Source organism: Cladophialophora psammophila (genome assembly GCF_000585535.1).
Source record: "Cladophialophora psammophila CBS 110553 chromosome Unknown aczJe-supercont1.14, whole genome shotgun sequence".
Classification (NCBI taxonomy): Eukaryota; Fungi; Ascomycota; class Eurotiomycetes; order Chaetothyriales; family Herpotrichiellaceae; genus Cladophialophora; species Cladophialophora psammophila.
Window position 1 is genome coordinate 189,718 of NW_006912935.1, and position 26,119 is coordinate 215,836.

The following is a 26,119-nucleotide window of genomic DNA, read 5'->3' on the forward strand; positions in this document are numbered from 1 at the left end:
AATGTTAAAATTTGACCCAAGCCGCCGACGCGTTGATCTCCAGATCGAGTGGCTTGTGATTCGCCGACCATTCCGAAAATTGGCTCTGCGCCATTGAACAGCGAGACAGCTCCTTTAGTAAGGCTGGGACCCGACTTGCCGACTGATTCCGCGGCTTGATCGGGAGTCGACTTCGTCATTGTTCGCTTGCCACCCCTTTGTCGAGAAGAGGGATTTGGCAGCATCAGGCGTTGGCCGTGTATTTGAGCTGGCCAATTCTCCCTTCGACGCAGATTTTGTTCTTGCTAATAATTTGGAACAATGTAATAATAACAAGGCGTGACTGTGATTCTTCTGCCGCCGCTGGGGAAACCTTCAACTCCAAGTGCGCAGGGACAACCACGGGCCGCTTGAACGTAATTTCCATAAAAAGCGGCTCGTTCGCGTTGGCAAAAGCAATGTACTTGGCAGCTAATGCACCGATGTAATTGCCGTGGGCTAGTTTCCCTGGGAATCCAAAGAGCTTTGCCGCGATCGTCGAGATGTGAATTGGATTGTAATCTTTGCAGAGCCTTGCCCAGCCGGTGGGGTCATTGTACTCGACGGTGAGAGGTATCGAAGCTGACCAGGCCGGGGTGGATATAGTACTATCTGGGGCGGCATTCCGTCCCTGAATGATCTCTGCGCGAATTCTTGCGAACTGCAAAATAGTGAAATTTTGCCGAAAGACCGGGATCGAGTCGGTGGAATCCTTGCTTAGAACATTCAAGCTTACCGTGAGGTCAACCTCAAACCCTCGTTTGACCGTGCGGACATGCTTTGAGAGCCTTGCAGTCAAGAAGGCCTCTTTGAAAGACACCAATGTCTCCCCTGTGCAGAGGTCGGGCCTCAACAGTTCGAATCGGTTTCTTACGTTGACGGAGCCTAGAGGTCGTATCTGACACGACCGGTGGGCAAGTAACAACAGCATGGCTGGCTCACTCAGAGCTGATAGGAGGAGAAGCAGCTGTGAGCTGACTAACTGAACGTCGTCCCTATCAACTAGTGAATTCTTGACAGCCACGGAATAGGCACTGAGGTCTGCTTGTGTTGGTCGAAACGGCATGACCAACGATAGTTCGTCTTCATCTGGGGAGATTGGAACTTCAGAGACATCATTTCTGGCGTTGCATATCCACTTGTATGTCGAGAGTATTGAATGTTTGACCGATCTCAACAGAAAGATAACTAAGACAACAGCTATATCGACGCCAGAAAGTTCGTTGGGCGAGAAATCGAGCTTGATCTGCCTTTTATATGTCCAGAGAGGTAGTAGGTGCTTGTAATTGAAAACTCCAATGGTGAACAATAGTAGTAGGATGGGAAGAGGTGCAATAATGGCGATGCTAGTATTGGCTAGCATGGTTGGTTTGGAGAAAGGGTGACTCGAGTATGCTTAGAGCGCTAAGTGTAAGTGTGCTGCTGGTCAGGATGGCGCAGACAAAGATCTTCGGTAAGAAAGACCAGGGCTCTACTAAAGTGGCGGAAGTGCTTGTCATGGTTGAAAAGCGATGAAGTACTAAGTGACCTGGTAGGGACGCAGTTAGTAGAAGCCGTATGGCACTAGTGAGAGCTAGCGTATACTAGGCACTATTAGGATAGCGCTAGTGAATAAATCATGTACTATTAGTATACTGGCAACATTTCATAAAATACCTCCTTCCCTTGCGCGTCACTCCTCTTTACGACAGCTTCCTCAACTCCATGGCAACTTGAAGTCCTCAGGCATTGAAGTTAACAGGACACAGGTCCCCGCTAGTACTTCTCACTCCCAAATCCACTCACCGTCTCCTTCTGCACCCTCTCAACTGTTTCCACCAGATCTTTGTCTCCTACCAGGAGCTTGATGGAAATTCTTCCCGAACTTGATCCACCTCATACTCGCACAATCTCTTGCTAGAGTCCCCTCGTTTGTAAGTGAGGACATTCTCCAACAGAGGGACTCATAAGCTTTTTAGTTGCTGCGATCTCATCTCCGTTAGGAGCTGGAATGGCTCCGGCGCTGCTTGAGTCAGGAGTAATACCCCGATTGGCACGATGATGTTGTTGGTGGTCGTGTTCAGAGCTTTCGAATAGCGCGAGGACATTTTTTGTAAGAACTGGCTCGGTGGAAGATACTAGTACTATATTGTATACAGAGTAAATTCCCTTCTGAGGTCGACGATGGAGACGTAGCACGGTCGGCTCAAAAGTTAATAATGCTGAACCACCCCAGAAGAAGGGCTTCCGAAGACTGGCAGTGAGTCTAAGACTGACGGCGGATGCCATTGGATGTTCAAAGAGGTACTAATACTATGTAATAGATCGCTACTCTGAGAGAGTGATCGAGATACTAGTATTCCCTGAGATATCCTTCACTGCTGACATTCAATTATAGACGTTCAAACGAGTATCTCTTTTTAGCAGCACTACGAAGGAAGGTCGATAGTATAGATAAGTCGCAGGACTCCCTAATGATTAGCATGAATCATATCCGAATCCGGATCCGGTCTCTTTGCTAACACTACTTATACTAGTACTTTTCTGTCGGTCTCCATGACCTACCGCCGGTGTAAGCTACATACTACTACACTCACCGTCCACCCAGTGTTGAATCGGTTCTAGCCCAGTTCCGCCCCGGTTCTAGCCTGAGTTAAACTCGATTTAAGAGATTTATAGGTGAGCCAGATGAATTCAACCCGATTCGAGATCGATTCGAAGTAATCTAAATCGATTTGAGCTCAATTTAAGTCGGCTCGCCCTAGACTAAATCGATTTAAAATCGATTCATGATATTTTATATATTATATAGGTCTAATCGGTTCGAATCGGTCTGGAATCGGTCTTAGATCGGGCTATAACTAGGTCCGCTGACCATACTGGCTCTATTTAAACCAGTTCGAACTAATATAATACTAGTATATATGATTCCCTCTACCACTACCTTTCTAATACTATACGCAGATAAGATTCCGCGCTCTTAACCCGCTGAAATACTACGAATGGCACATAAATAATATTCACATCGCCTGGTTTCCCCCTGAGGGTTTTTTATATACGTACCATCCTTTACATAGTCTTTACTCTATCTCTAGTCGATGCCAGGATCTCGATACTTCTCGGACTCTTCTTAAATACTATCTCGGAGACTACTTCGATACTACTGAATCTCGTCTCTAGTAAATTAGCAAGTCTCAATCCTTGCCCGATCTTTCTTAGACACTAGGAATAGTAGTAACAGTACTTTCCTCGACTCTAAAAGTCTCTACTATATATTCAAGGCTTTTTTATTACTAGTGTAGTATAGAGAATTCAATTATAGAGTGGGATTGCTAATACTAATTCTCCTTAAAGAGAAGAAAGAAAAAACAATTTCGACGAGAAAAATTGAATACTTTTAATGTTTGTATATAAAGTAATATATCTAGACTTAATACTAAATGTAGAGTTTCTAGATGGTCTCGATACAGTATCGAGGCTATCTAGAGATGGGAGAAAAGTCCTTACGTAGGGCTAGAGACATTTATATATATACTATTATAATAATTTCTCTGCTTCGAAAATTAATACGTCACTAAGATATCCCAAAACGGACAATTGGCTAAAATTAGTCTAGCTGGCTTTATGTGTGTTCTTCCTCGTTGGGTTTAGCTACTTTAGTGGTCTGTGCTGCTAATTTGGTATGGAAGTACATAGTAGTAGTATTCCAATCATAAAATGCGCTGAAAGGCCTGGTCAGCTCCCTGCACCGCAGCATTAAGCACTACCGCGGAGTCCAGCCACTCCTTGTTGCTACTAGTACTAGTCCTAACATGCCAAGGTGCACCTTTTTCCATCGTTCTCTAGAATTGAGTTCCTGCACTCCCCTCCCTGGAACCAACAGCACTCGGCAATACATAGCCAGTAAATAGTAGACAACGCAATCTCCTGCTTTCCAGCTTGCGTTCCAGAACTCGAAATCGTCGGAAAAGGACTGTCTACCTGGCCCAGGTTCATCCATGTGACCAGCATTGTTCATCACACTTTTCATTTTCCCATTTCCTGCGTCGTAGAAGTCATTAGCTCGTCCCGTATCAAGTGTCAGACGCCTCTTCCTTTTGTTGTAAATGAGCTAGCGGTGTTCAATATTCTTTCTCGTCGCTCTTGCATGCCCGCGCATTGACTTTACATGGATCGCTTTTTGTTCGGTTTCATCACTTGATTCATTAGGCTCCGGGGTTGGTGTCCCGTTTACCACTATTTCCCCATAGCGATTTTTCATTTCCGTTGGTGAAGTTGAGAGACCAATTGTTCTCCCCGCAGCAAGCATGGGGTCTCCGTTTTGATTGTTCAACTCAAGGCTGTGCAGGGGCAGATACCGGTGGAGGCACAGGTACCGGTTGCTGCGGAGTACCAGTAGGAACACTCGTGGATGCATGAGCCTCCGTCTGGACGACAGCCGGCTGCTGAGGTGTTTGCGATTTCGCTGGCGGGGCGGGTGGTGTTTGTTGTCCTCCTGGCGGCTGTTGAAGTTGCTGCTGCTGCTGCTGCTGCTGTTGTTGTTGCGGGTTTGGAACAACTGCCGCTGTTCGCGAGTATTCCTCGATACCAGGTAGAATACCATTTGTAGGCGGGGAAGGATCGATAGTCATGTGGCCACACATAACCACATCGGCGTCTCCCATTGGTTGCCATCTGACATTTCTCAACCTGGTAGCAATTGGGCGTCCTGTAGGGTCGAATGTTGGATCCGGAGACACCATCACTCCTGCTTTACCAAAGAATGTCGGAGCTATTGTGAGAATGATAGAGTCGACCAGATGGGAGCGATGCATTTTCAGAAGCTCTGAGAGTACGATCCCACCTCCTTCAACCATGACGCTCTTTATTCCTTCTCGAAATAGCACATGGAAAACACCTTCCCAGTTTAGTCCTCCTTGTGCAGGATGATAGTCATTAATCATCAGATATTCTCCACCGTGAGCTTTTAGCGTGCTTACAGCAACAGGATGTAGCAATGCACCGGGAGCGACCACGACCCAGGGGGCCTTGCCTCGACCCTCGGCTGCTGTCTTGAGCACTTTCATCTCTGGGTGAATTCGTAGCCGTGCGTGAGGATCAATGATGATGGGCCGTGGTTGGAACTCCCAGGCTAGTCCACCATACCCGCCGGGATTTGCGAGTCGACAGTTCAAGGCAGGGTCATCAGCTATGGCTGTTGAAACACCAACCAAGATGGCATCATGCCGACTTCGCAAATAGTGTGTCATTGCCTTTGTCTCTGGACCAGATACAGCCGTAGGAACTCCTGGGACTTGACTGATCCTGCCATCAAGGCTGCTTGCCCAGGTAAGAGTGATATGCGGACGGGTTCGGACGGCGGCAAGTTTGGGATCGGGCACATATGGTTCCAAAAAACCTCTGGCATGATGTGGATATTGTAACGTGTCCCACTGGATTGACGTCGCCGTCGTCGTCATCGTTGTCGTTATTGCTGCTGTTGGCTCATTCCGTGCATCTGGTTTGACGGGTTCCAGTCGGCCAAAGACGCCAGGCTGCATGGAAGGTTGGAATTGAGGTTTCGGAAGAGGTGGAGGGGCTGGCGGCTGTCGGAGGGCGCGCTGTTGACTGAAGCCCTTGTGTGCCTTGAGAACAACTTGTTGATGTCCCTGGCGCCAGGCATACTGGACATTTCGGACGTCTGACATTTTCATAAACCTCCCCCCAGCAGCCTGCATCTTGTCTGGCTCCTGCCACAATTTCCAATATATCGAAGCGGGCAAATAACCTTTGGTAGCTTCATGGCGAGCTGTATCCATGATTCCGGTATTTCGCTTTGTACCATCGATGTAGTCCAGATCATGGGAATGTCTCATTACTCCATCGGTAGCTTTTGAAATAGTGCAGGTCTCTATTGGGCCGTTGTTGTAGACCACCTTCATCGTCATGGCACATGTCTTTTCGTCTCGGACTCTTTTCTTCCTCTTCTGTTTACCCTCTGGAGTGGGCCTTGGCGTATGTGGTTTTTGGCTGGCGCCGCGTCGCAGCCTGCAGGCATAATACTCGACGTTGGCACCGGCGTCCTCTGGCTGGGATCTCATTTTACGCCAGATATTATCAACAAAAGGGAAATAATTTCGCCAGTCCGCGACCGGCAACTCAACGGGGTCTTCGAGGGTGAAAAGTCTCTGACGCATGTCGGCGAGATCGCGCGGGTTGTTGAAGACACTATAGTCTTGTGGTTCATCAGATACGGTGTAAGGTCTGCCATTGGGCAAGGTTCGTTCAGTCGCAGGATCAGCTTCGCCGTCAACGGCACCGTCATTTCCACCTTCATCGTCTTCCGCATCCTGCATGCTGGCGTCGTTGATAGCTTCATCGTCGGCCTCGCTCTCTTCGTCATGGTGGTCGATTCCATCAGGCGCATCGGGAGTCTCAGGGTCGGTACTCATGGTGATCGACGCGCGGGTAATGCGCAGGGGGCTGACGATCAACTAAATGAAGGGAGGTGGATGCTCTGACCGGGCAAAGTGACAAAAGAAGACGCGTTGTCATTCGGAGGGCGCGCAGAAGCTTTGGTAGAGACTAGACGCCGGCAAGGATAGTCGCAGACATGGGATGACGATTCACTGACAGGAATCGCTGCCGAAACCGAGGTGGTTGTTGATGCGTTCCAACTGCGCTCACTTTTACATTGATCGCGCACCAGAAAGTGAAAGTGAGCGGAAGCTGAAAATTGGCGCAGGCGTTGGAGAGGGTCGAGGATTCGCCAGAGTGCGGCGCCTGTCACTGACTGGCACCACTGGAGCTCCACCCGACCGCCAAGCGGCTCTCATGCAAGGAACCAGCTCAACTAAATGCACCCGCCGCCACCACCGCTAAAATCAGTCGAATAGGTGTCTAGGGGCCTCAACCACGCCGAGCTGTGGGCAGCCCACTAGGTAAAGATGCCTAGGCTAGGGACCTACCTAGGCACTAGGCAGCTATATCGGAGACCATGCTCCGGGGGCTCCCTCTCTGAGCAGTTCTTGTCCTGTCACTTTTGAAACTTTGAAACTTTGAAACTTCGGTCGTCCGCACAAGTTTGAAGTTTGACAGATGACTGCTATGGGATTTGAATTAACGGTTTCAATTCGTTCATCTATGAAGCCCTTGCGTGCTCGTCCCTTGTTAGAAGCACTTCCGTCCGACTGAGACAAGGATGCTCCATGCGCTTTCGCATAAAGTTGGGTTGTCAAACACTACATTTCGAGTATCGCTCGTATTTTTCTTTTATTCTCCGTTCGAGGAGATAAAACGACAGTCCATCGACTCTCATTCAGCTCATCTTCTTCCTCCATACCTGGGTCTGCTTCTTGACCGACTTCTGCTTCTGCTTCTACTCCGACTGTAACTGCTCCGAGAACTGTAACTTGGACTGCGTCTTCTCCGCCTTGGTGGACTTCGAGCCGGTGGGCCACGTCTTCGAGGCGGTGTCCTAGATGGGGATCTGGAATATGACGGTGACCGCCGACGCCGCCTGGGCGGTGAAGGAGACCTTGAATATGTGTCACGTGGAACGTACGTGTCGTCTTCTGCTGCTCGCCTCCCTCCACCGTAGGCGCCTCTCCTGGGGGGAGGGCTTCGATATCTCGGTGGGGGAGGTCCTCTTGGAGGTGGTCCGTAACGGGAGGGTAGTGGGCCATATCGGGAGGATCTGGCTGGAGGCGGTGATCTCGAAAAAGCCCGGCGAGGAAGCACAATGCTCACAGAAATGACGACACCATCCAGTTGGGCCTCATGCATGTGGGCAATGGCAGATTCTGAGCCGGAAGGATGATCGTAAAGAATGTATGCCGTGCCGCGATTTGTCATGACTGTCCCACGTTAGACGTCTTCCGGGCCGGGGCAAGGTTAGACTTACATTGTTTGTTCAGTGGGAGGTCAATCGACTCGATGCGACCGTATGAGCCAAAGATCTCACGCAAATGGGCTTCGGTCACATTTCTGGTGAGCTTTTCCACCACAATCTTGGAGCTCTGCACCCGTCGGTTGTCTCGACTGGGGCTGCGCGTGTAGCTTCGTTCTCTATAAGACCTCCTGTCACCGCGACTTGGACTCCTGCTCCTGCTGCGCGTCGTGCTTCGGCTGGGGCTTCTCCCCCGCCCATGCCCATTGCGACCATCGCGAGGCGGAGACGCCCGAGTGTATGATCTGGATCTGGATCGAGAAGGGGAACGAGAACGCGATCGCGGTGAGGGCGACCGACGCGGCGAACGTGAAAGATTGAAGGGTGGAGAGGGTGCTCGTTGTATAGAAGTTGGCGTATGCGATCGTGTAGGAGACCGCCCTCGTGACGGAGATCGCGAGGGCATCTTAGACAGGATTAGGGGTTTAGTCGAGAGATACGCGAGAGAAGGCTTTCAGAACATATTCAGATATGGGAACGCGAAGGAAAGATGGAGTATCTGATGTTTGCGCAAAATAATGGTATCTCGATCTTGTCTTTGCTGTAGCTGTTACATATGTCCACTATGTATGTCTTGCCTGCAAGTTCAAAAATAATGAAACTGCGCTGGAGGCACCAAAATACTCCGCCGTAAGAAAATCGGCTTGGCAACGATCACTGTTGACTTTTCTCCTTTCTCCATGCATAGTAACTGCGAGAGCTTCATCATCACTCAACTTCCCCTCTCCCACCACCAGATCATTTCCACCTTCCGTCATGATGTGACTCCAGTTCTGCAGATGACGCTGCGAGCTGCGAGCCCGCCGTCTCTCAAATTCCTTTCCGGGCAAATGAAAGGTATTCCTGTCAGCTCTCCGCTCCCAAAACATGCGTTGTACGGTTGCCGATCCGTGAACCTCCCCCGGCAAATGCTCTGTCACCTTCCTGAAATGCAAAGCTTCCCACCAATCGCGAGACTTGCAAACCTGGGGAATTCCTGGCCTTAAATGTGCCGAAGCATGCCCCCCGCGGAATGCTGGAATGAACAGGGCTTTGCTCCAGAGCGTTTATGTTGGAATGGCCGCCGTACGAAAGGAATAAATAGGTGGGAAAATGAGCTGGAAGGTCTTCGTTCTTTAATCACGCTGCCTTTCACAATGTTCATGTCTCGTGTTGTTGCTGGATTGCTCCTTATCGAGGTAGCTACATGCGCTATTTCCTTGTCTCTCGCTCCTCCCCAAAATGCCAGCAAGCCACTCCTCGAGTCCTTCGTCTCATACTCGATTGAGTTTTCATCCTTTCCGGATTTTGCAGGTAGGTTGCCAGAGAAGAAGCAGGAGTTCGTCACCAACTCTTTCCAGGGAACTCGAGTCAACCGAACAACTTCTCATACAACCTTTTGAACAACCTGCGTAACCTTCAAGGGTCCTATCCTATCATCAGAGTTGGTGGGAATACGGAGTACGTTCCTCCTAAGCTATATCGAGGGACTAATGCCGAATGAAGGGCCAGGGATTACGCCACCTTTAATGCTTCCCAGACGGCCGCCCTGGTTGGTAGCTTTAACTTCTCGAGGTCGAGAGACTACCCAACGACTATATCTATCGGTCCCGGCTACTTTGACTCTTACACCACTTGGCCAGGTGTCACGTATATCCACGGATTCAACCTGGGCAAGAATGGGTCCGTTGGTTACGATACCTTGGTGGGAACTGCTCCGCTTGTTTGCAAAGCTCTTGGTGCCAGCAAAGTCGCCTATTGGGAGCTAGGTAACGAGCCTGATCTTTACAAGACCAGTGCCCAAGGCCCAGTGAGACCGAATTGGTGGAAGGAGGCTGATTACGTTCAAGAATGGCTCAATAAGACTCGCACCATGCATCAACTGGTCCAGCAGAATTGTCCGGATATCATCAAGCAGGGGAAGTTCAAGTTTTACGCCCCCAACTTTGCGGGGACTTCAAACAGCTTGAACATGATCACCACGTGGCAAGCTGGATTGAACGCCGACAACGATATTGCATTCATTGACAGCCATAAGTATGTCGTTTGAAAATCAGGCTTATAGTTGTTGACAGTGTCCAGTTACATTGGAGGTGCAACCCAGCCCGGTGTGACTCTCCAAGGCACCTTAATGAATCACACATCAACCGTCTTATCAGTCAACAAGCACCTCAACGAATCAAGCCTTCTGGCGTACACAGGTCTTCCATACATCCTTGGCGAGACCAATAGCTTGTACAACGAAGGAGCTCCAGGTCTGTCTAATTCGTTCGGTGCTGCTCTCTGGGGCGTGGATTTCAACCTCTACTGTGCCGCCACGGGTATTGCTCGAGTACACATGCATCAAGGCACTAACTATAGGTACGCTTCATGGCAACCGATCCAGACTGTCAACGAGACCATAGGTACAAAGGCACCATACTATGGGAACATCGTGGTAGCAACTTTTCTTGGAGATTTGACCAAAAACAACGTCAGCATAAGTGATATCGAACTGGGAAGCACACATCAAAACGCCTATGCGGCATATGTCGATGGTCGGTTAGAGAGGATAGCCATCATCCAGATGAATGCGTACAATTACACCTCCAACGGCACGGCCGGTTCCAACGGACCTCGGCCTAGCGAGACGTTCAGCTTCCAACTGCCAACCACTGGACTTGGGTCAGCGGCGAAGGGAGTCCGTGTGCAGCGACTGATGGCAAACGGGAGTGACGCCATCACGGGCATTACTTTTGACGGCTGGTCATATAATTACGAGCTTCATCAAGGGAGGCCAGTGAAGCTAAACAATGTCACGTCGGGGGAGGTGTTGCAGATAACACAGGGTGGGATGCTTGCTGTCACAGTGCCATGGTCGAGCGCGGCGATATTGAATCTGCGTTGGTGAGTGGACCGGTCTTTGTATATGGTATAGGAATGAGGGGAGAAGCCTGCGTTGAGGAGATACGGTCATGGGATTGACCATACCTGGGTCCCTAGGTAGTTTCCCGGGACAGTTCGTATACCAATAACCCAGGGTGAAAGGACGTCGCGTTAAATGACACTTTGAGACATTAGTTCTTGATCCTTTGCAAAACCTTGGGGCAGACCTGGAAATGGTTACGAAGCAATCTCGGGTTCAGGACCATCAAGGTTTTTCATAAGCCTTGCGCCTAGTGAACTGCATAATGAAAGGGACATTCAGCCTTGCGGCCTGTATAGCCTTGCGTCGAAGCAATGACACCAATGCACTCGGTATATCTTCCCGGTTGGTCATTCAAATAAGGGTCTAGCACCATGCCTTCGGCTTGCTCGTGCAGAAATACAAGGTCTCACTCGGCATGAGCATCTGGGCATAGGGCTAATACGACTCCTGAGTTGTAGCCCTTGTGTCCAATGGGGCTTTCTGCAGTAGCAATGGTGACTGCCACCTGATTGATTGTCGATGTTGAGTCTGCATCCTTGGTCTCTGGCCACTAGATGTGAGCTCATCCCCTAGAGAAAGAACTAATATGTCATATCTTTTCACAGAGCCGGAATGCCTGTGGGGATCCGGTCCCGGTCAAGTCTCAGTGTGTTCAGACTCGCCCTGGCTCGCGAGATGAATCCTTTGCGTATCTCTCGGTGCTGCCGCCGCTGTTGGAGACAATGTGCAAAGACTGCCTACCGTCGTCTCGAATCGCTCAGGGTGTTTTACGGGACTTGATCACCGCGGCCGTCCAGGTGGCGTCAGGCGGTTAGTGGGCCGAATTCATCGACTTTCCGCCTTGGTGTTTCCGATATGTCGGTGCTCAGCGGCCAATTGCAGATCCTGACGATCATTCTCAAAGAACATCCCGGTTTATCTTGGACCATCGCCTGTGGTAAGCTGCGCATGGAAGATGATGGCTTTGAGGAGCAGGTCTACGGTGCCAAGGGGGCAATTTCTTACGCAATCGCAGGCTCCTCATCCTGGCAGTCAAAGACCCAACTTGATTCTTTGCGATCTCTACAAAATATTATACACTTTGATCCATTACTTTCCAGGGCAAAATGATGAGCCCAAACGGCCGCTCTGACACCCATTGAACAGGGATCGGCTCCCGCTTCAACATTTCATAAGACTTTGTCATCGGCGCGCGGGAGAATGCACCAATTGTACCATCCATGGCCAACGCGATGACAACGGCCTGGTCGGATCCGATCCCTGCAGCCGCGGCAAAGTTAAAGCTTGGTCCCGTGATGAAAGGGAAGATGGAGGATCTGAGCCGTGACCACAATCCAGCCTTTCCGGCTTGTGAGATGGAACAATGCAGAGCCCCGTCAAAGAGTTGGAAATCAACTTGGCTAGAACGAGTCCGTGTTGAAGCGACTACTGTGTCTGCCATCTCCTGCATCGCCACGCCTCAAACAATTTCCCAGATCCATCGTGGCACAAGTTAATTACTTTAATATTGTTGACTTTGCTGACCGTCCATGGCTATGGCTCACGGCACCGCTACTCAAGTTCCACAAATCCTCATGGGACCTGCTCCTACAGTTCGGAAGCAGAACTCGTCTTGTGACCCCTGTCGCCGTTCGAAAAGACGATGTGCCTTCCCGGATGGTGTCAAACCTGGGTCACCAAATAGCTGCCTGAATTGTCTCCATCTCGGGCACAACTGCACGTTCGATTTTGTCAATTCCCGACTCAACCAGAGGAAGAACAAGGCGAAGCAACCAGCCTCGTATGTACAGGAACAACCTATCGCCCCAGCTATCCCGAGATCTGAGAAGCAGGTTGTTGTCCCTTTGTGCGCGGACCCGGAGCCCGTGGACTCCACTCGAAGAACCACGCAAAATGCCCTCTGGGGTGGGATTCCCTATACCGGGTTCCTTGATGTCGATATGTTCATGGGAAATCTGGTATCGGAATGGACCAACCTGGACCGCCAGGTGTTTACCACCGAGGCTCCGGCCACTGAACACTATCAAAGCAGTAGCACATCTTCCTCAACCACCCACAGCTCGGGCAGCCATTACCAGACACCACCTAGATCGCTCAGTGATTTGTTTGCCCGAAAAAATTCGACGCTTGGGCTTTGGAGGGGCAGCCCAATTCATTTGCTCAACTCCAGTGTCGAGACTCAGCGAATAAATCAAAGTCTCGGTGAGGTCTACAATTCCATGATGTCCGGGATCGCCATAAGATATCTTGATTACAACTGTAATCTCTTCGCTGGTTCCTACAAGTATTCGTTTGATCCTGATCAGTCAAATCCGTCAAGCTTGGATATTAACAGTGGCCAATCTGTGGGCAACATGTTTACGCCCTCTTGGAAGAACGCCTCGGTAGACACTAACGGCTCCCAGATCCACGCTAATATGGCACCGGAAAGACTGGCGAGTCAGATTAACAAGGTCACAATGATTGGGGTAGCGCGATTCTTGGACAACTTTGGCCCTCTGTACGGCAATGCCATTGATCAGAAAACACGCAATCAGAATGAGCGCACATTGATCGCTGTGCTGCAGGCGTTCGCTCTCCAGTTCGCACCGTCCAAGCGGGCGGATGGTCCATTGGCCCAGCTTTTTGAAAACCCGCCGGATGTCAGTCAGTGCTCGGGACCAGACTCTGGGCCGGGAGATCGGAGTACCAATAGTACACACGTTTTCACTGCGGCCTGGTTCAATGCACATTCTCATCTGGTTTCCTCGAGAGACAACCGATCATTTGTCAAACTTTATTCAGTCTTCCTCTTTCTAATGACGAGTGTTCCTCCAGAAGCGGCGTCTATATCCTGTTATGGAGACACTCCGCTGGGCCTATTGGACGATGCTCTGCGCAAGATGGAAGAGCTACAGGGTCTCGTGGAAGACTACTGTGTGCACTTGGGACGTCAGTCAATTTATCGCTTCCTCCTTCAGGCTTCTGTTGGCATTATCCGCTGGTATGGCTATCTGCGCGACACGATTGATTCAGTACTTCATGAGCGACCTTGTATGTTGGAAGACGCACCTCCAAGGTCAAACGGTATGCAACACGACGGACTTGTATTATAATGTAATGACTAACGATAAAGCAAGGGACCCTCCTCAGCGGTCACCTAGCCCCAGAATGGCAGCAACCAGCTATCTTCGATCAAGAAGTTCCAAAGCATTGCCAGAATGCCGCAGGAGATCTTTTCCGTGTCTTTAGGGGGACGATCAACCTGAGGCAGATGCTTTTGACCAGCGACGCAGCATTCAATATGGCCACGCTCAGGAATGCCATCACCATATCTATGGGGATCAACGACGAGTTTGCATTGACATATGGCTCATGGCTCCAGCAATGCACCATCTCTTTTTATCTACTTTCCGAGAAATCAAAACTGGCTTCAGGTGAATCATCTATTGCCATCGCCCAAGAATTGATGCTGACGATCCGGTGATTTTAGCATTTATGCTGTTGTTTTGGAGCTTAGGCACTCTACTGCTCATAGAACAGCTTCATCGCGCATCCAACATACTTCCTGTCGTCGAGAGACAGCCCCTGCTGGACAAGGCGCTGATTTACCAGAGAGAGGCTGTTACGTCTCTTCTCACAATAGCGCAACGAATTGTGGACGTATCGGCAATGGGCCAGTTTAGACTCATCAATAGTGTTCAAGCAAAGATGGATTTCATCTCACACCATGCAAATACGGCCCTGGTGGTCCTGGCCCTCTCCAAGGCAATCGAACATACTATTGACCTGCATATATCAGCCGATCAACATGGCGACTTGACTTCGACACACCTCTCTAACACGGATCCAGACTCGGAGTGGGTTGCCAGTATGAAGCCTTTGCTCACGTGCTTTTTGACGCTCGACTCGACTGTGTCTGGAGCGATTACTGCGAGACCGGCGTTGCAGAGGCTTATGCAGCAATATGGTGATATCCTGATGGATTGTTGGTCACACGAAGACGTGGACAATCTATCACAATGAAACATTCAGGTCAACGCGAATTTTGCCAATGATTATCTTGACCCGACAATCGGCAGATAGGATTTCCCCACGGCAGCCTTCATTCAATGGTGAAACAGTTTGCCCCACTGTATGGAGTATACCTGGGGGACGGTGTACGAAGTGCGTGGCAGCAACAAGCTATCGGGTTCATGTCGATCGTCTAGCTGCAGACCTGCCATCACTGCGGCTCCGACGTCAGCCGCACCGAGCTTTGTGTTTGTGGATCCCGTACCGCAGGCGGCCTGGACCTGACTTCAACCACTCACCACCCAGAGCAGTCAGCCACCATTTCGGAGATCACAGCTTCAATGTTGCCAACTATACCGAGTTAAAGGCCGTACAAGTGATCATATATTCAGCTACTTTCATGCAAAGCTCTCTCCCTTACGTGAACATCCAGAAACTAAAATATCGGCAACTGTCCTCACTCCCGGATATCCTTGAGCCAAAGCAACCCGGTCTAAGAACTTCAACATGCCCTACAAATCAAGATGGCAGTTGACACCACCGACGTTGTCAGTTCCGTCATTTATGTTCGGATCTTCGACCTCCAACGTCAATTCAACTGACAAAATCCTTGTGGATGCAAAACGCCCCGACACTCATTTTCTTACCCTTCATACCTATCGCGAATGGTCCAAGAGATTTGCCGCTGGCCTCCAGTTCGCAGGACTTGAAAATGAGGATCGCGTGCTACTGTTCTCCCCTAACAGCATCTTCTATCCGGTTGTTGTCATGGGTGCTTTGATGGCCGGCGCCATCTACAACAGCGCGAATCCTGCCTATACGCCGCGGGAACTTGCTCATCAACTTAGAGATTCCAGTCCTCGCATTGTCCTCGCGGCAGAGAGCTGCATAGAGAAAGCACTGGAAGCAGCTGATCTTGTCGGATTCGATAAGAAACGTATCTTTCTCTTCTCAGAGGTGCCCATGGACCACGAGAAAGAAGTACCGCCCACAACCAATGCCAAAGTGCAGCATTGGAGCGAACTGCTTGCAAAGCCTGAGATTGGTCGAAATTTTGCCTGGGAAGAGCGCAACACCGAGGCTTTTTCGGAGCGCACTGCAATTCTGATCTATTCCTCAGGCACTACCGGCCTTCCGAAGGGTGTTGAATTATCTCATCGAAGTCTGGTCGCAAATATGATTCAACTCAAAATGATCTCTATGTCTGATTCAACCATCGTTGCTCGACGGACTCTTTGCGCGGTCCCCATGTACCATGCATTGGGGCTATGTTACTACAACTTTACGGCGCCGAAATGGGGTCTCGAGACATACCTGATGGAGCGGTTCAATCTGGCAGATATGCTGGATCACATTCAAAGATTCAAAGTCACGGAACTTGTGCTTGTCCCGCCAATGCTGGTAGCCATGGCTAAACACCCTTCGGTTCGCGATGGCACTTGTGACATCAGCAGCATCAGAAAGGTGCTGGCAGGCGCGGCGCCCATTGGCATGGAAGTAACGCAGCAGTTCGAAGAGCTTTGGAATGGTAGGATCAGAGTACGGCAAGCATGGGGGATGTCAGAGTAAGTGCTGGAACCCGGTTCGGATTTTGAATCTTGCTGACGGTTTACCCTGTAGGACACCTGCAATCACGCTGTGTTGGGACGAAAAGGAGAGCTCGGGTCCGTCGTCAATATCAATCGGCGAGTTAGTCCCTGGGGCAGAAGCAATGCTCGTCAAGGAGAACGGCGAGGAAGAAACCCAGCCAGGCGAGAGGGGAGAATTCTGGATCCGCTCTCCGAACGCAATGAAGGGATACTGGCGCAATCCAAAAGCTACTACCGAAACTATCAGCAATGGATGGCTGAAGACCGGCGACGTAGCATACCGAGACGAAGCTGGAAAGTGGTACATGGTTGATCGGATGAAGGTAAGCTGCAAGCACGCGCCAATATCCAAATAGTTCTTGCGTCAGTCAGCCAATTAACCCGTGCCAGGAATTGATCAAAGTGAAGGGTGTCGCGGTTGCCCCCGCAGAGCTCGAAGCTCTTCTCCTCGAGCATTCCGAGATTGTGGACGCCGCGGTGATCGGCGTAAAGACGTACGTCGATGACTTTGCACGTCATGTCTAATTGTTCCGCTGACGGCAATGTCTCTAGGGCGACGGATGACGAACGGCCGCGCGCGTACGTTGTGCGGGCACCGAATTCACGACTTACTGAAAAGGATGTCGTGGACTTCGTCAGGATACGAGTGTCAACGATTAAGCACCTCACAGGAGGCGCGGCCTTTGTGGATGCTATCCCCAAAAATCCGGTGAGTAATCACAATATTCAGTCCCCTATGTGGATCCTATGTATGACGCTTACTGACCTCTCGACTAGTCGGGAAAGATATTACGGCGGCAGCTGAGGGAGCTCGCTGCAAAGGAGACGGGTTCGAAGTTGTAGCCATGCTCGGGGGGAATAGTAAAACTGCAGTACGCGGGCAATAGACGGCGGATCTCCTGTACAATACACAATCCTAACAGTGAATGTATTCCCAGATTACAGATGGGGCCCGTTCAGCCTTGGGAGGCCTAAAAATCTCGCAACCTGCCCAAGATGGTCGAAGCCCCAAAAGAACTCCTCCTGTCCTTCTCCATTTACCGCTTTGATCCAGGGAATGCCGGGAGACCCACTAGCAATTGCGCTGTCGGTGTTTTGTTTCAGGAGTGACTTGACCTCATCGGAGGTGCTCTGTCGAAGAAGTCTTGTCAACGTCTTTTATCATGTTGCAACGCCGGAACTGATTATTACATACCCTGTCCAGGATCCTTGCGGCGAGTTCCTTGCCGACTATCTGGGCAATAATGGGTCCGTGGATTTCAGGCAGCTGAACCCCCATTTTCTCGTACCAACATGCATGGTATAGCTCGTTCACCACGTCCGGATACCGGTCAGGGCATTCAAGCGAACAGGCCACCAGGGCCCTCTGGACCTGTTTGAAGACTGAGCATGCGAAACTTAGTACGATTCAGTGTGCGAAAAATTCACCTTCAACGTGGTCACCTTGAATGGATAGTTCGCTGGCAAACCTGGGGTCCAGGGGATGTTGAAGTGCCGACACCATCTAGCGACGTCTGTATGCATCCATTTCACCTTGTCTGATAGAACATGTCAGAATCGACTTCACCCCCTTTTGTGGGGGGGTTAGCAAGGATCGCGGACTTCGTCAGCCACATACTAGGACTGCTCCAGGGTGGCTTTAACCCAACGGCATTTATATATGCCACCAGCAGAACTGGGGTATACGTTATGTCGCAGGATTTGAAAACGAGCGAATTCTGTCATGTTATGTTAGCCTCAGACTGGTTCTCGGTAGCTCTCACGAGGCTGGGAGGGGATCGACTTCGGTCGAGTACCGACCTTGATAACATAAAATGCCAAGTACGAGTATGGGCTGTGCAGGTCGAAGTACAGGGTCAGTTTTGGCTTGGCCATGGTTCGATTCACCTCCAACGACTAGCGAATCTCGTTGGGGCACCTTGAGCCCTCTTTGGCATTTATGGTCCGCCAAAGGCTCTCCAGGCCTGCTGTTAGGCCCCCTATGTTCGTCGAGTCGGAGTAAGTGAATTTTCCGGATGGCCGATACCGAGGTCGAACAAGCCTTCGTGACGGCTCCGCGTCGCCTCCGCGTTGTCGAGGCTTAACCGCTGTTGCCGCTTACTTGCACCGAGCAACAAACACAATCTATCGAATGCAAGGAAGCCACAATCACTAGGACTAAATGCAAGTTCCTTTTGCTTCGGCATCTACGGCACAGAAGACGGCTTCACCGACGACGAAGAGCGCATACGCTGCATTCTCCCGTGGCCGATGGACCCCAACATCGAGAGTTTGTACTTAAAGTACGTCAGCCTCCTTCCAGGAGCCCAAAGTGAGAGTGATGGGTCGGAGCGCGACGCCCTTACGGCCATTGACCCGGCCGGATTCCTGATACGGCACCCTCCAAAGCCACATGAGCTGGATGCCGAACTTACAGATGATTCTCAACTTTTCCAAACCATCCACATGGGTGCTGCGGTTGTAGACGAGAACAAGTGGAAACTGGTGATAGATGGCCTGGTTGAACGACCGTTCTCCGTCTCTTTCGCACAGCTGAAAAGCATGCCCTGTTCGACCATAACTGCTTTCCATGAATGCTATGGAAGTCCCATCGCGCCCCCGGTCCACGCGTTGTGGAGGATTGGGAACATCAAATGGACTGGCGTCAGGCTTGCGGACATGCTCGAACTGGCCAAACCAAAGCTAGAGGCAAGATATGTCTGGTCGCAAGGACTGGAGTCAGGTTCATTTGCGGGTGTTTCGGCTGACCGATATGAAAAAGACCTCCCTTTGGAGAAGGCGCTGAGCTCCGAGGTTTTGATTGCCTATGAAATGAATGGCGAACCACTGAGCAAAAATCGAGGCGGTCCGGTAAGAATGGTTGTGCCTGGATACTTTGGTACCAATAGCACGAAGTGGCTTTGTCGGCTCTCGCTGCAAGATCGCCGCGCCATCGGACCCTTCACCACGATATTTTACAATGAGATCGACCCGACTGACCCTGGTGGGCAGAGAACGAGGCCTGTGTGGATGGTCGAGCCTAATTCCATGATTGTTAGGCCAGAGCCGGAATCATTGTTGCAAGGACCAGATGTTGAGATCCGAGGGCGCGCTTGGGGCTGCGAGGAAATCAGTCAGGTCGATGTCAGCATCGACGGCGGTGAATGTTGGCTGCCTCGATCGGGTGTTTCATTGAGAGCACGGAGTGAATTTGAATGGCAGTCATTCCGAGCTAGGGTATCGATATCTAAACCTGGGAAGTACAAGTTGATAGCGAAAGCGACAGACAAGGCTGGGGTCTCTCAGCCTATGATGGGAAGAAGAAACCACGTGCACACAGTCGAGATTGAAGTTACTTGATCGGTCAATCATACAAACTGGCCGATGTTGGCAAAGCAAGACTCAGAAGCACGTTTAGTCATCCTCTGAGAGGCCCGACGTCCATAAGCTGGAGGTGGGAAAGGCGGAAGGGGGCCCTCAGCCTTGTGCCTTCCAGAGACGGAGTCGGCTGACCTTCCTTGAGTAAATACCTCAATGCCAGCCTCGTCAACCCGCGTCTTCCCCGCAACAGACGTCAACACACTTTCACTTACTGATCTCCTCACCTTTGCGTGCGGCGCCCAAGAAAGTCAAAATGAGCCCTGGCAGTTTCGCGAAGCGTCTCCGATGATGCCGGCCCATCAGCAAGGCCCAGGAGTTTCAGCCGCAAAGGAAGACAGCTTTCGCCAACCACACGAGAGTGTCGAGACACAAACTCGCACCAACGGACTGAAGCCCAAAGCTTGCAACAACTGTAGACAGCAAAAGGTGAGCCACAGCATTTGCGCTTTACTAGTAGTTTGGGAGCTAACTTCTGCAGTTGAGATGTGAGTTGACGAAGCTTGATGCTCCATCATCAAATGTCTGTTCGCGCTGCCGAAGACTGGACTTGGACTGCAGAGTAGATGATACGTTCAAGAGGACGCGCAAGCGGAAGTAAGACCGGCAAGAGTTGGGCCTCACAATAACTGGTGACTGACCTTGGCCCACTTTACAGGAAATCCACGGAATTGGAGGAAGAAATAAACAAGCTCAAGCGCCAATTATCGGTCTATGAAGACAATGTTCTTACAAACTTGGCAGCTCCTTCCGTTCCAGATCGTGTAGTACCATCCCTCGTTGAAGATGGTGGTCCTCAGGATGATAACGACCGATGTATGAACGAGGACTCCAGAGACTTGTCAGACCCATTAAAGAACCGGATTTTCTCAACTACGGTTCCTGTTGGGATGTCACCAGACTCTCCCAATGGAGCGTGCCTGCCAGGAGCAACCACAATTCCGAAAGGCAGTCTACTTGACACCCGTTCTACCAGCAAGGGTAGAGTGATTTCGTCACGGAATTTACGCGACATTGAACTGTCAAAGGAGGTGATCAATGAGCTATTCCGCATGTATGTCCCTCGTGTCCCTGAGTATCATTGGCTGATGGCTTCCCAAGATATTTCTCGCATTACCATGCATATCTACCGTTTCTCGACCCGGGAATTTCTCCTGCCCAATACTGCGACAGTTCGACTCTGCTTTTCTGGTCCATCATTTCCGTTGCATCTCGTCGATATCAAGCAGACCCCACTCTTTTGACAAGGCTCGCAAGAGCAGTTACAGATCTTTTGTGGAAATCCCTGCAAACAGAACCACATTCCTTGGGTGTCATTCAGAGCTTGGTTCTTCTATGCACATGGCCCTTTCCAACGAGCAGCAGTACAACTGACCCAACTTACACGCTCTCTGGGATGATAATACAACTTAGCATTCAGATGGGCCTTCATCGTCCCAGAAGTCCGCTTGATTTTACCAAATTCCGCGTTAACCTCAGTCCCCATGATGTCGAAGACCGGCGGAGGACATGGATTGCTAGCAACATCGTGACGCAGAGGTAATATATACTATTGAGACACGCTGATGAACAGCGGCTAATGCGATATAGCATAAGCTTCGGTGTTGGACTTCCAACTCCAGCGCAACTATGTGACTGGTCCATTGTTGCGGCGTCGCTTGAGGGTCCTCGGATAGATGAAGATTTGCATGCTCATCTGAGATGTGCTTCGACGTGCAACAGAATATCCCAAGCTCTCGCTTCAAACGCTTCAGACCCTATGGGGCTTTTGCCAACTCGCGAGAGGCTCCCTCTCTACACGATTTTGAACCAGGAGATTATCGACCTGGAAATTAGCAGGGTCTGGACCCCAGGTGAGCGGCAAACTAGCTGTGGTACACTAGTCAATCAGGTAGCCCTTCTGACTAGAGAAATCCAGCCACTACCGCGTTCTATTTCCATGTTGTCAAGCTTCATCTCCATGCATTCTATCTTTTCGACGAACCGACAGCTTTGGGCTATCTGGAGCGTATCGTAGCGCTCTATTCGACCGCTACATCCGTCATCGAACACGTTCGAAACCTGGACAGCCGGTCTCAAGATTTTTTGCGCTTCTGTCCACTGTTCTGTTACGAAGCCTTCCTGTGCGCGGTCTTCATTCTGCTCAAAGTTGTGAAGAACGATTATTTTGCTGCAATTATTGACGCAGATTCGGGCAAAGGGCTCATCAACTTCTCTGTCTCGGCGCTGAGGAAAATCTCAGTGGTCAATAATGACTTACCAGGGAGACTCAGTGATGTGATCGCCTACCTCTGGACACATCCTAATCCATCTCTCATGGGCGGTATTGGGATGGACGGACTTCAACTGAAGGTCAGGAGTCGAATGAGTATGAGCATTGTGTATGACTCACTGTGGAGATGGCGGGAGCAGTTTCGTACCGAAGCTGAAAGCGCTGATCCGCAAGGCCTCAACAATGGTAATACGCCTCCTGTTGATGCAGGAAATAGAAAGCTCATTTCGAACAGATGCACCTGCGACCAGCGGCGTTAATGAAGTCTTTGACAATGTCTTTGATTTGATGGAGTTGAATGGCATATACTCAGATGATCTTCAACTCGACTGGTTCACTTAAGGGCCGAATTGCTCACCGGGATCGGTTCCAGTCAAGTCGGCTGTACAGCGCCTATCATATATCCTACAGCCACGCCAAGCTTTCCGTTACCTCCCAAAACAACGCGGTCATCAAACCACAGGCTGGTAGAAGGCGTCTTTTCCTGTGGAATCGTCGTCCTTCGCCGCTTTATTCCACACTCCAGGTCGACTTTTCTATGTAACCAGTGGTCGCTCCAGCTGCGGTGTTTTTTTTAATTCAGACATAATCCACGCAGCCCGTACCGTACAGCTGGCCGCCTGCTGCAGCATCGACTGCGGTAGCTTAATCCAGACCGACAAGAGAAAATAGGTTCTTCGGCGTGTGCAGTTAAGTACCACTTCCAAAGTGATTCTACGCTGAAGCTATTGTATACTCCTTATACCGTCTTGAAGTTTAAGTGCTTTATTACTGGGTCCCTGCAGGTTTCATACTAAATTAGGATATCAATGTAGCTAGACTCGATTTGGCATATTTCGTGCCTCGCTTTCGGTGTACAAATATACCAGGTCGCCCTCCCGATAGATATTTCACCGATTTCAGACCGATTCGAGACCGTTATCTTCTTCGATCTAGGTCTACTCACCCGTAAGGAGTTTCGTTCTATCTTTAGACAGTCTCGATAAACGCAATCGCGCCCATATAAAAATGCCTGTTGTAGCTGATCTCTTTGATCAGTCCGGACGCAATCTCCTATTCCTTTTCTCATTATCCTTCGATCTACGAAAGCTGGATGCACCATTTCCATCAATCCGTATCTCGAAACAAAGAGAAAGGCGTCGGGCGAGCTGCTCAAGAGGAGTCAGGTACTGAGATATTGCCGGACTGGCAAATGATGAGCTGCTGCCCTATGTAAGCATGAGGACCAAAATGCATGTCTATCGAATCAAGAATGCGAGCGCGACTGGAGCCATGTCGCAACAAGTCTCTATACGACGGCCCCATATACTATGTTAGACCTGATCAATCTGCCTGAACCACGATTTTGCCCCAGAATGCTTGCTGTACCATCCACTGGTATGCTTGTCGGACTTGCTGAAACCCAAACAACTGATCTGACAAGATGGGTTTAAAATCGAGGCCTCTGCTCTCGATGAAGGTATTCATATCTTGGAACAGCTTTCGGGACCCGACGTTTATCCCGCGCACAATGCAGAGCTGTTGCTGGATCAGCGAGAAGCTGGCGCCGGGAGTATTAGTCTTCCCACCCAGGAATCCCACCATGGATACGACGCCTTCAGGCCGGATGGCTTTCATCGTCTGCGAGAGGGTCGTTTCTCCTCCGACTTCGATGACATGGTGAACGCCCAGGCCATCGGGAGTCAAGGATTTGGCTGTCTCGCCTCAGTCAGGATTCGACTTGTAGTTGATGACATGCTGAACTCCTAGTGCCTCCAACCGGAGTTCTTTGTCCCGGCTCGACGTGGTCGCAATGACGACCGCTCCAACGGCCAGTGCGAATTGGATGGCAAACAAGGACACCCCGCCGGTGCCTTGGGTGAGGACTAGTTCGCCAGACCGCAGGGCTCGGGATTCCAGGCCAAACAGACAATTCCACGCCGTCACGGCCGCACAAGACAAGCATGCACCTTCGATGTACGAGAGATTCTTGGGTAACGCGACTAACCCGGTCTCCTCAAAGACGGCCAATTTTTGCAGCACACCATACCGTTGGCTGCCAAGGGTACTCTGTCGAATCTCAGGCGTGATGATACCGTCTTGATGGTCTTTATGAACAGCGTGCAGACTTTATCGCCGACCTGGAACAAGCTGACTTCAGGACCGACTGCGACCACCTATCCTGCGGCATCGGACCCCGGGACAAAGGACTTGCTGGTGGGTAAAGGGTATCTCCCCGTTGCCATAGCGATATCTCGATAGTTTAGAGATACTGCATTGATGCGGACGAGGCATTGACGACCTGTCAGCTGCGGGACTGGAACGTCGACTTCATCCTGCAGTCCGTCCAGGCCCAGATTGGGCGTAATCATCCACCTGGCAGTCTTCTGAGTGGACGACATGATGAGAGCGGGCACGTCTGATCCCTCTACCATGAGCCCGAAAAATCTGGGTTTATACCGCTCAGTCAAGTGGCATGGGACGGGTCACGTCGAGTCCGGCGGAAGGGCACGATCTGGAACATGAGAGCATCAAACCCCCTTTTTAACACTGATAGATAACTGCGGTGCCGCGGAGAACCATGCCGATTTTTCGGCCATGGACGACACACCCACTTAATGCTATTGGTAACGTACATTTTCAACTTTGATTTGCGAATCCATCCTCGGTGGCTATTTGCACATCTTTCTCCCTGGAATTATTGGAGAGCGTTATGCCCGCAGCCGTTTAAAACAGCCTATTCCTATTGACATTGTCTGAAGACAAATTCCATCGTCATCGATACCAGGTGGTCGTGACGGTCCCGATCCTCTCCATCTCCCTATTCAGTGCGGCATTTTGATTCTGGAATAGGGCCTTCTGGCCTGTCACGCGGATACGGTTATTGCACCACTCCTTGCTAGTCGGGGCCTCGCCTTCCTTGAACCACTTCTGCACGCCGGCCCTGCACAGCACGGGGCTCTCCTCGAGCAAGGTATTGATGACGACCTTGTCGTTGGGGACGGTGAAGTAGAAGAAGGCGCTACGGTCGTGGCCTCGCTGGTCGGCAGGTGGCTGAACTGACCCGATGGACAGCCGCCTTAAAGTAGTCTCCGGTCCACCAACCACCTCATGATCTCGCCTGCATTCACGATCATCGCACCGGGGATGTAGGGGACATATCTCCACTGTGCGTCGTCCGCGTAATCGCGCACCTGCAGGGACGCCATGGGCTGGGAGAACAGTAGCGACAGGGCCGACAGGTCTTGGTGGCCACCGAGCCAGAGTGCTTGTTCATCTTGGTCTCCGGTGTCGTAATACTGCATCCAACGCGCCCGGGACTCATCGTGGTTTTCATAGCCGAACAGCTTAACAAAAAAGTCCTCGTCTTCGATCTCCAGCGCCATGGCGAACAGTCTGAGCACTTTGTACAGGATGTCTTTGTGGATCAAGTCGACCACGTCTTGGATTTCCTCACGGTACGGCTCCAACTTGGGGCTGCTGGTTGTTCGTGCAGACTCATGTTCCGGTTGACATTGAAGTTCTCGATTCTATCTGGCTTTCCGCCTGCTTTCCAGTGGCCCCGAGGCTTGAACCCTGGGTATTCCCCCTTGCCCAGGATATCAGCCTTGAGGCGATCTTTCTCTTCCTGAGAGGTGCGCTTCAGGATAGTGTGTCCGATATCGACCTGGCGCGTGATTTGGTCTTCGGTCAGGCCATAGTTGACCACGACGAAAAAGCCATGGGTCGTCATGGCCTGATGCGCCTGGGCGGTGAGCTCCTTGCGCGCCTCAGGACCATCATCATAGCGCGAAAAGTCTAATGTATCGAGGTCGGCGTACTCGAGCTTCTCTCTCGTCGGTGCTACTGGGATAGAGTGGTCGACATCAGGCAGGGTTTTGGAGATCATCTTCACAATAATGATTTCGGCCGAAAGGAGGATAGAATGGGACGTTGTTTTTGCTCGACAGATGACGAACTAGTACCTACAGCACGGCTTCCTCCATGGGCCCAATCTCATATCTCCTTGTGAATGGACGTCATTATGTAAGGCCCTACTTCAGATCCTCTGCTTCCTAGGTCGCTCAGCAGACTGTTGACCCATCGTGCCCCCGACCGAAAAATCGCAGTCAGAGTGG

The 26,119-nt window shown here is 50.7% G+C and overlaps 13 protein-coding genes across 13 annotated transcripts; 5 read left to right on the forward strand and 8 right to left on the reverse strand.

The window, feature by feature from the left end:
- Window positions 1-223: 223 nt before the first annotated feature.
- On the reverse strand, window positions 224-1,381 carry A1O5_08616 (uncharacterized protein; the record flags this gene model as incomplete). The annotated part of the gene is made up of 1 exon (XM_007749197.1): window positions 224-1,381. The coding sequence occupies one exon, from the start codon at window positions 1,379-1,381 to the stop codon at window positions 224-226; it is 1,158 nt and encodes a 385-aa protein (XP_007747387.1).
- Window positions 1,382-4,331: 2,950 nt separating this feature from the next.
- Window positions 4,332-6,428, reverse strand: A1O5_08617 (uncharacterized protein; the record flags this gene model as incomplete). Its single annotated transcript, XM_007749198.1, has 1 exon — window positions 4,332-6,428. The coding sequence occupies one exon, from the start codon at window positions 6,426-6,428 to the stop codon at window positions 4,332-4,334; it is 2,097 nt and encodes a 698-aa protein (XP_007747388.1).
- A 789-nt stretch (window positions 6,429-7,217) lies between these two features.
- On the reverse strand, window positions 7,218-8,131 carry A1O5_08618 (uncharacterized protein; the record flags this gene model as incomplete). The annotated part of the gene is made up of 4 exons (XM_007749199.1): window positions 7,218-7,676; window positions 7,726-7,832; window positions 7,880-7,994; window positions 8,063-8,131. 4 exons carry the CDS (start codon window positions 8,129-8,131, stop codon window positions 7,218-7,220), a joined length of 750 nt encoding a protein of 249 aa, XP_007747389.1.
- Window positions 8,132-9,060: 929 nt separating this feature from the next.
- On the forward strand, window positions 9,061-10,793 carry A1O5_08619 (uncharacterized protein; the record flags this gene model as incomplete). The annotated part of the gene is made up of 4 exons (XM_007749200.1): window positions 9,061-9,217; window positions 9,265-9,364; window positions 9,416-9,940; window positions 9,986-10,793. The coding sequence occupies 4 exons, from the start codon at window positions 9,061-9,063 to the stop codon at window positions 10,791-10,793; spliced, it is 1,590 nt and encodes a 529-aa protein (XP_007747390.1).
- Window positions 10,794-12,346: 1,553 nt separating this feature from the next.
- On the forward strand, window positions 12,347-13,906 carry A1O5_08620 (uncharacterized protein; the record flags this gene model as incomplete). The annotated part of the gene is made up of 1 exon (XM_007749201.1): window positions 12,347-13,906. The coding sequence occupies one exon, from the start codon at window positions 12,347-12,349 to the stop codon at window positions 13,904-13,906; it is 1,560 nt and encodes a 519-aa protein (XP_007747391.1).
- Window positions 13,907-14,094: 188 nt separating this feature from the next.
- A1O5_08621 (uncharacterized protein) lies at window positions 14,095-14,816 on the forward strand (the record flags this gene model as incomplete). Its single annotated transcript, XM_007749202.1, has 2 exons — window positions 14,095-14,227; window positions 14,284-14,816. 2 exons carry the CDS (start codon window positions 14,095-14,097, stop codon window positions 14,814-14,816), a joined length of 666 nt encoding a protein of 221 aa, XP_007747392.1.
- Window positions 14,817-15,311: 495 nt separating this feature from the next.
- Window positions 15,312-17,236, forward strand: A1O5_08622 (uncharacterized protein; the record flags this gene model as incomplete). The annotated part of the gene is made up of 5 exons (XM_007749203.1): window positions 15,312-16,369; window positions 16,425-16,716; window positions 16,784-16,887; window positions 16,946-17,102; window positions 17,171-17,236. 5 exons carry the CDS (start codon window positions 15,312-15,314, stop codon window positions 17,234-17,236), a joined length of 1,677 nt encoding a protein of 558 aa, XP_007747393.1.
- Window positions 17,237-17,332: 96 nt separating this feature from the next.
- Window positions 17,333-18,268, reverse strand: A1O5_08623 (uncharacterized protein; the record flags this gene model as incomplete). The annotated part of the gene is made up of 5 exons (XM_007749204.1): window positions 17,333-17,524; window positions 17,589-17,765; window positions 17,822-17,931; window positions 18,012-18,111; window positions 18,194-18,268. The coding sequence occupies 5 exons, from the start codon at window positions 18,266-18,268 to the stop codon at window positions 17,333-17,335; spliced, it is 654 nt and encodes a 217-aa protein (XP_007747394.1).
- Window positions 18,269-18,643: 375 nt separating this feature from the next.
- On the forward strand, window positions 18,644-22,282 carry A1O5_08624 (uncharacterized protein; the record flags this gene model as incomplete). The annotated part of the gene is made up of 5 exons (XM_007749205.1): window positions 18,644-19,593; window positions 20,409-20,804; window positions 20,852-21,289; window positions 21,341-21,603; window positions 21,669-22,282. 5 exons carry the CDS (start codon window positions 18,644-18,646, stop codon window positions 22,280-22,282), a joined length of 2,661 nt encoding a protein of 886 aa, XP_007747395.1.
- A 1,063-nt stretch (window positions 22,283-23,345) lies between these two features.
- Window positions 23,346-23,639, reverse strand: A1O5_08625 (uncharacterized protein; the record flags this gene model as incomplete). The annotated part of the gene is made up of 1 exon (XM_007749206.1): window positions 23,346-23,639. One exon carries the CDS (start codon window positions 23,637-23,639, stop codon window positions 23,346-23,348), a length of 294 nt encoding a protein of 97 aa, XP_007747396.1.
- Window positions 23,640-23,726: 87 nt separating this feature from the next.
- A1O5_08626 (uncharacterized protein) lies at window positions 23,727-24,403 on the reverse strand (the record flags this gene model as incomplete). The annotated part of the gene is made up of 2 exons (XM_007749207.1): window positions 23,727-24,129; window positions 24,198-24,403. 2 exons carry the CDS (start codon window positions 24,401-24,403, stop codon window positions 23,727-23,729), a joined length of 609 nt encoding a protein of 202 aa, XP_007747397.1.
- A 373-nt stretch (window positions 24,404-24,776) lies between these two features.
- A1O5_08627 (uncharacterized protein) lies at window positions 24,777-25,387 on the reverse strand (the record flags this gene model as incomplete). The annotated part of the gene is made up of 2 exons (XM_007749208.1): window positions 24,777-25,080; window positions 25,107-25,387. The coding sequence occupies 2 exons, from the start codon at window positions 25,385-25,387 to the stop codon at window positions 24,777-24,779; spliced, it is 585 nt and encodes a 194-aa protein (XP_007747398.1).
- A 41-nt stretch (window positions 25,388-25,428) lies between these two features.
- Window positions 25,429-25,890, reverse strand: A1O5_08628 (uncharacterized protein; the record flags this gene model as incomplete). Its single annotated transcript, XM_007749209.1, has 1 exon — window positions 25,429-25,890. One exon carries the CDS (start codon window positions 25,888-25,890, stop codon window positions 25,429-25,431), a length of 462 nt encoding a protein of 153 aa, XP_007747399.1.
- Window positions 25,891-26,119: the final 229 nt, after the last annotated feature.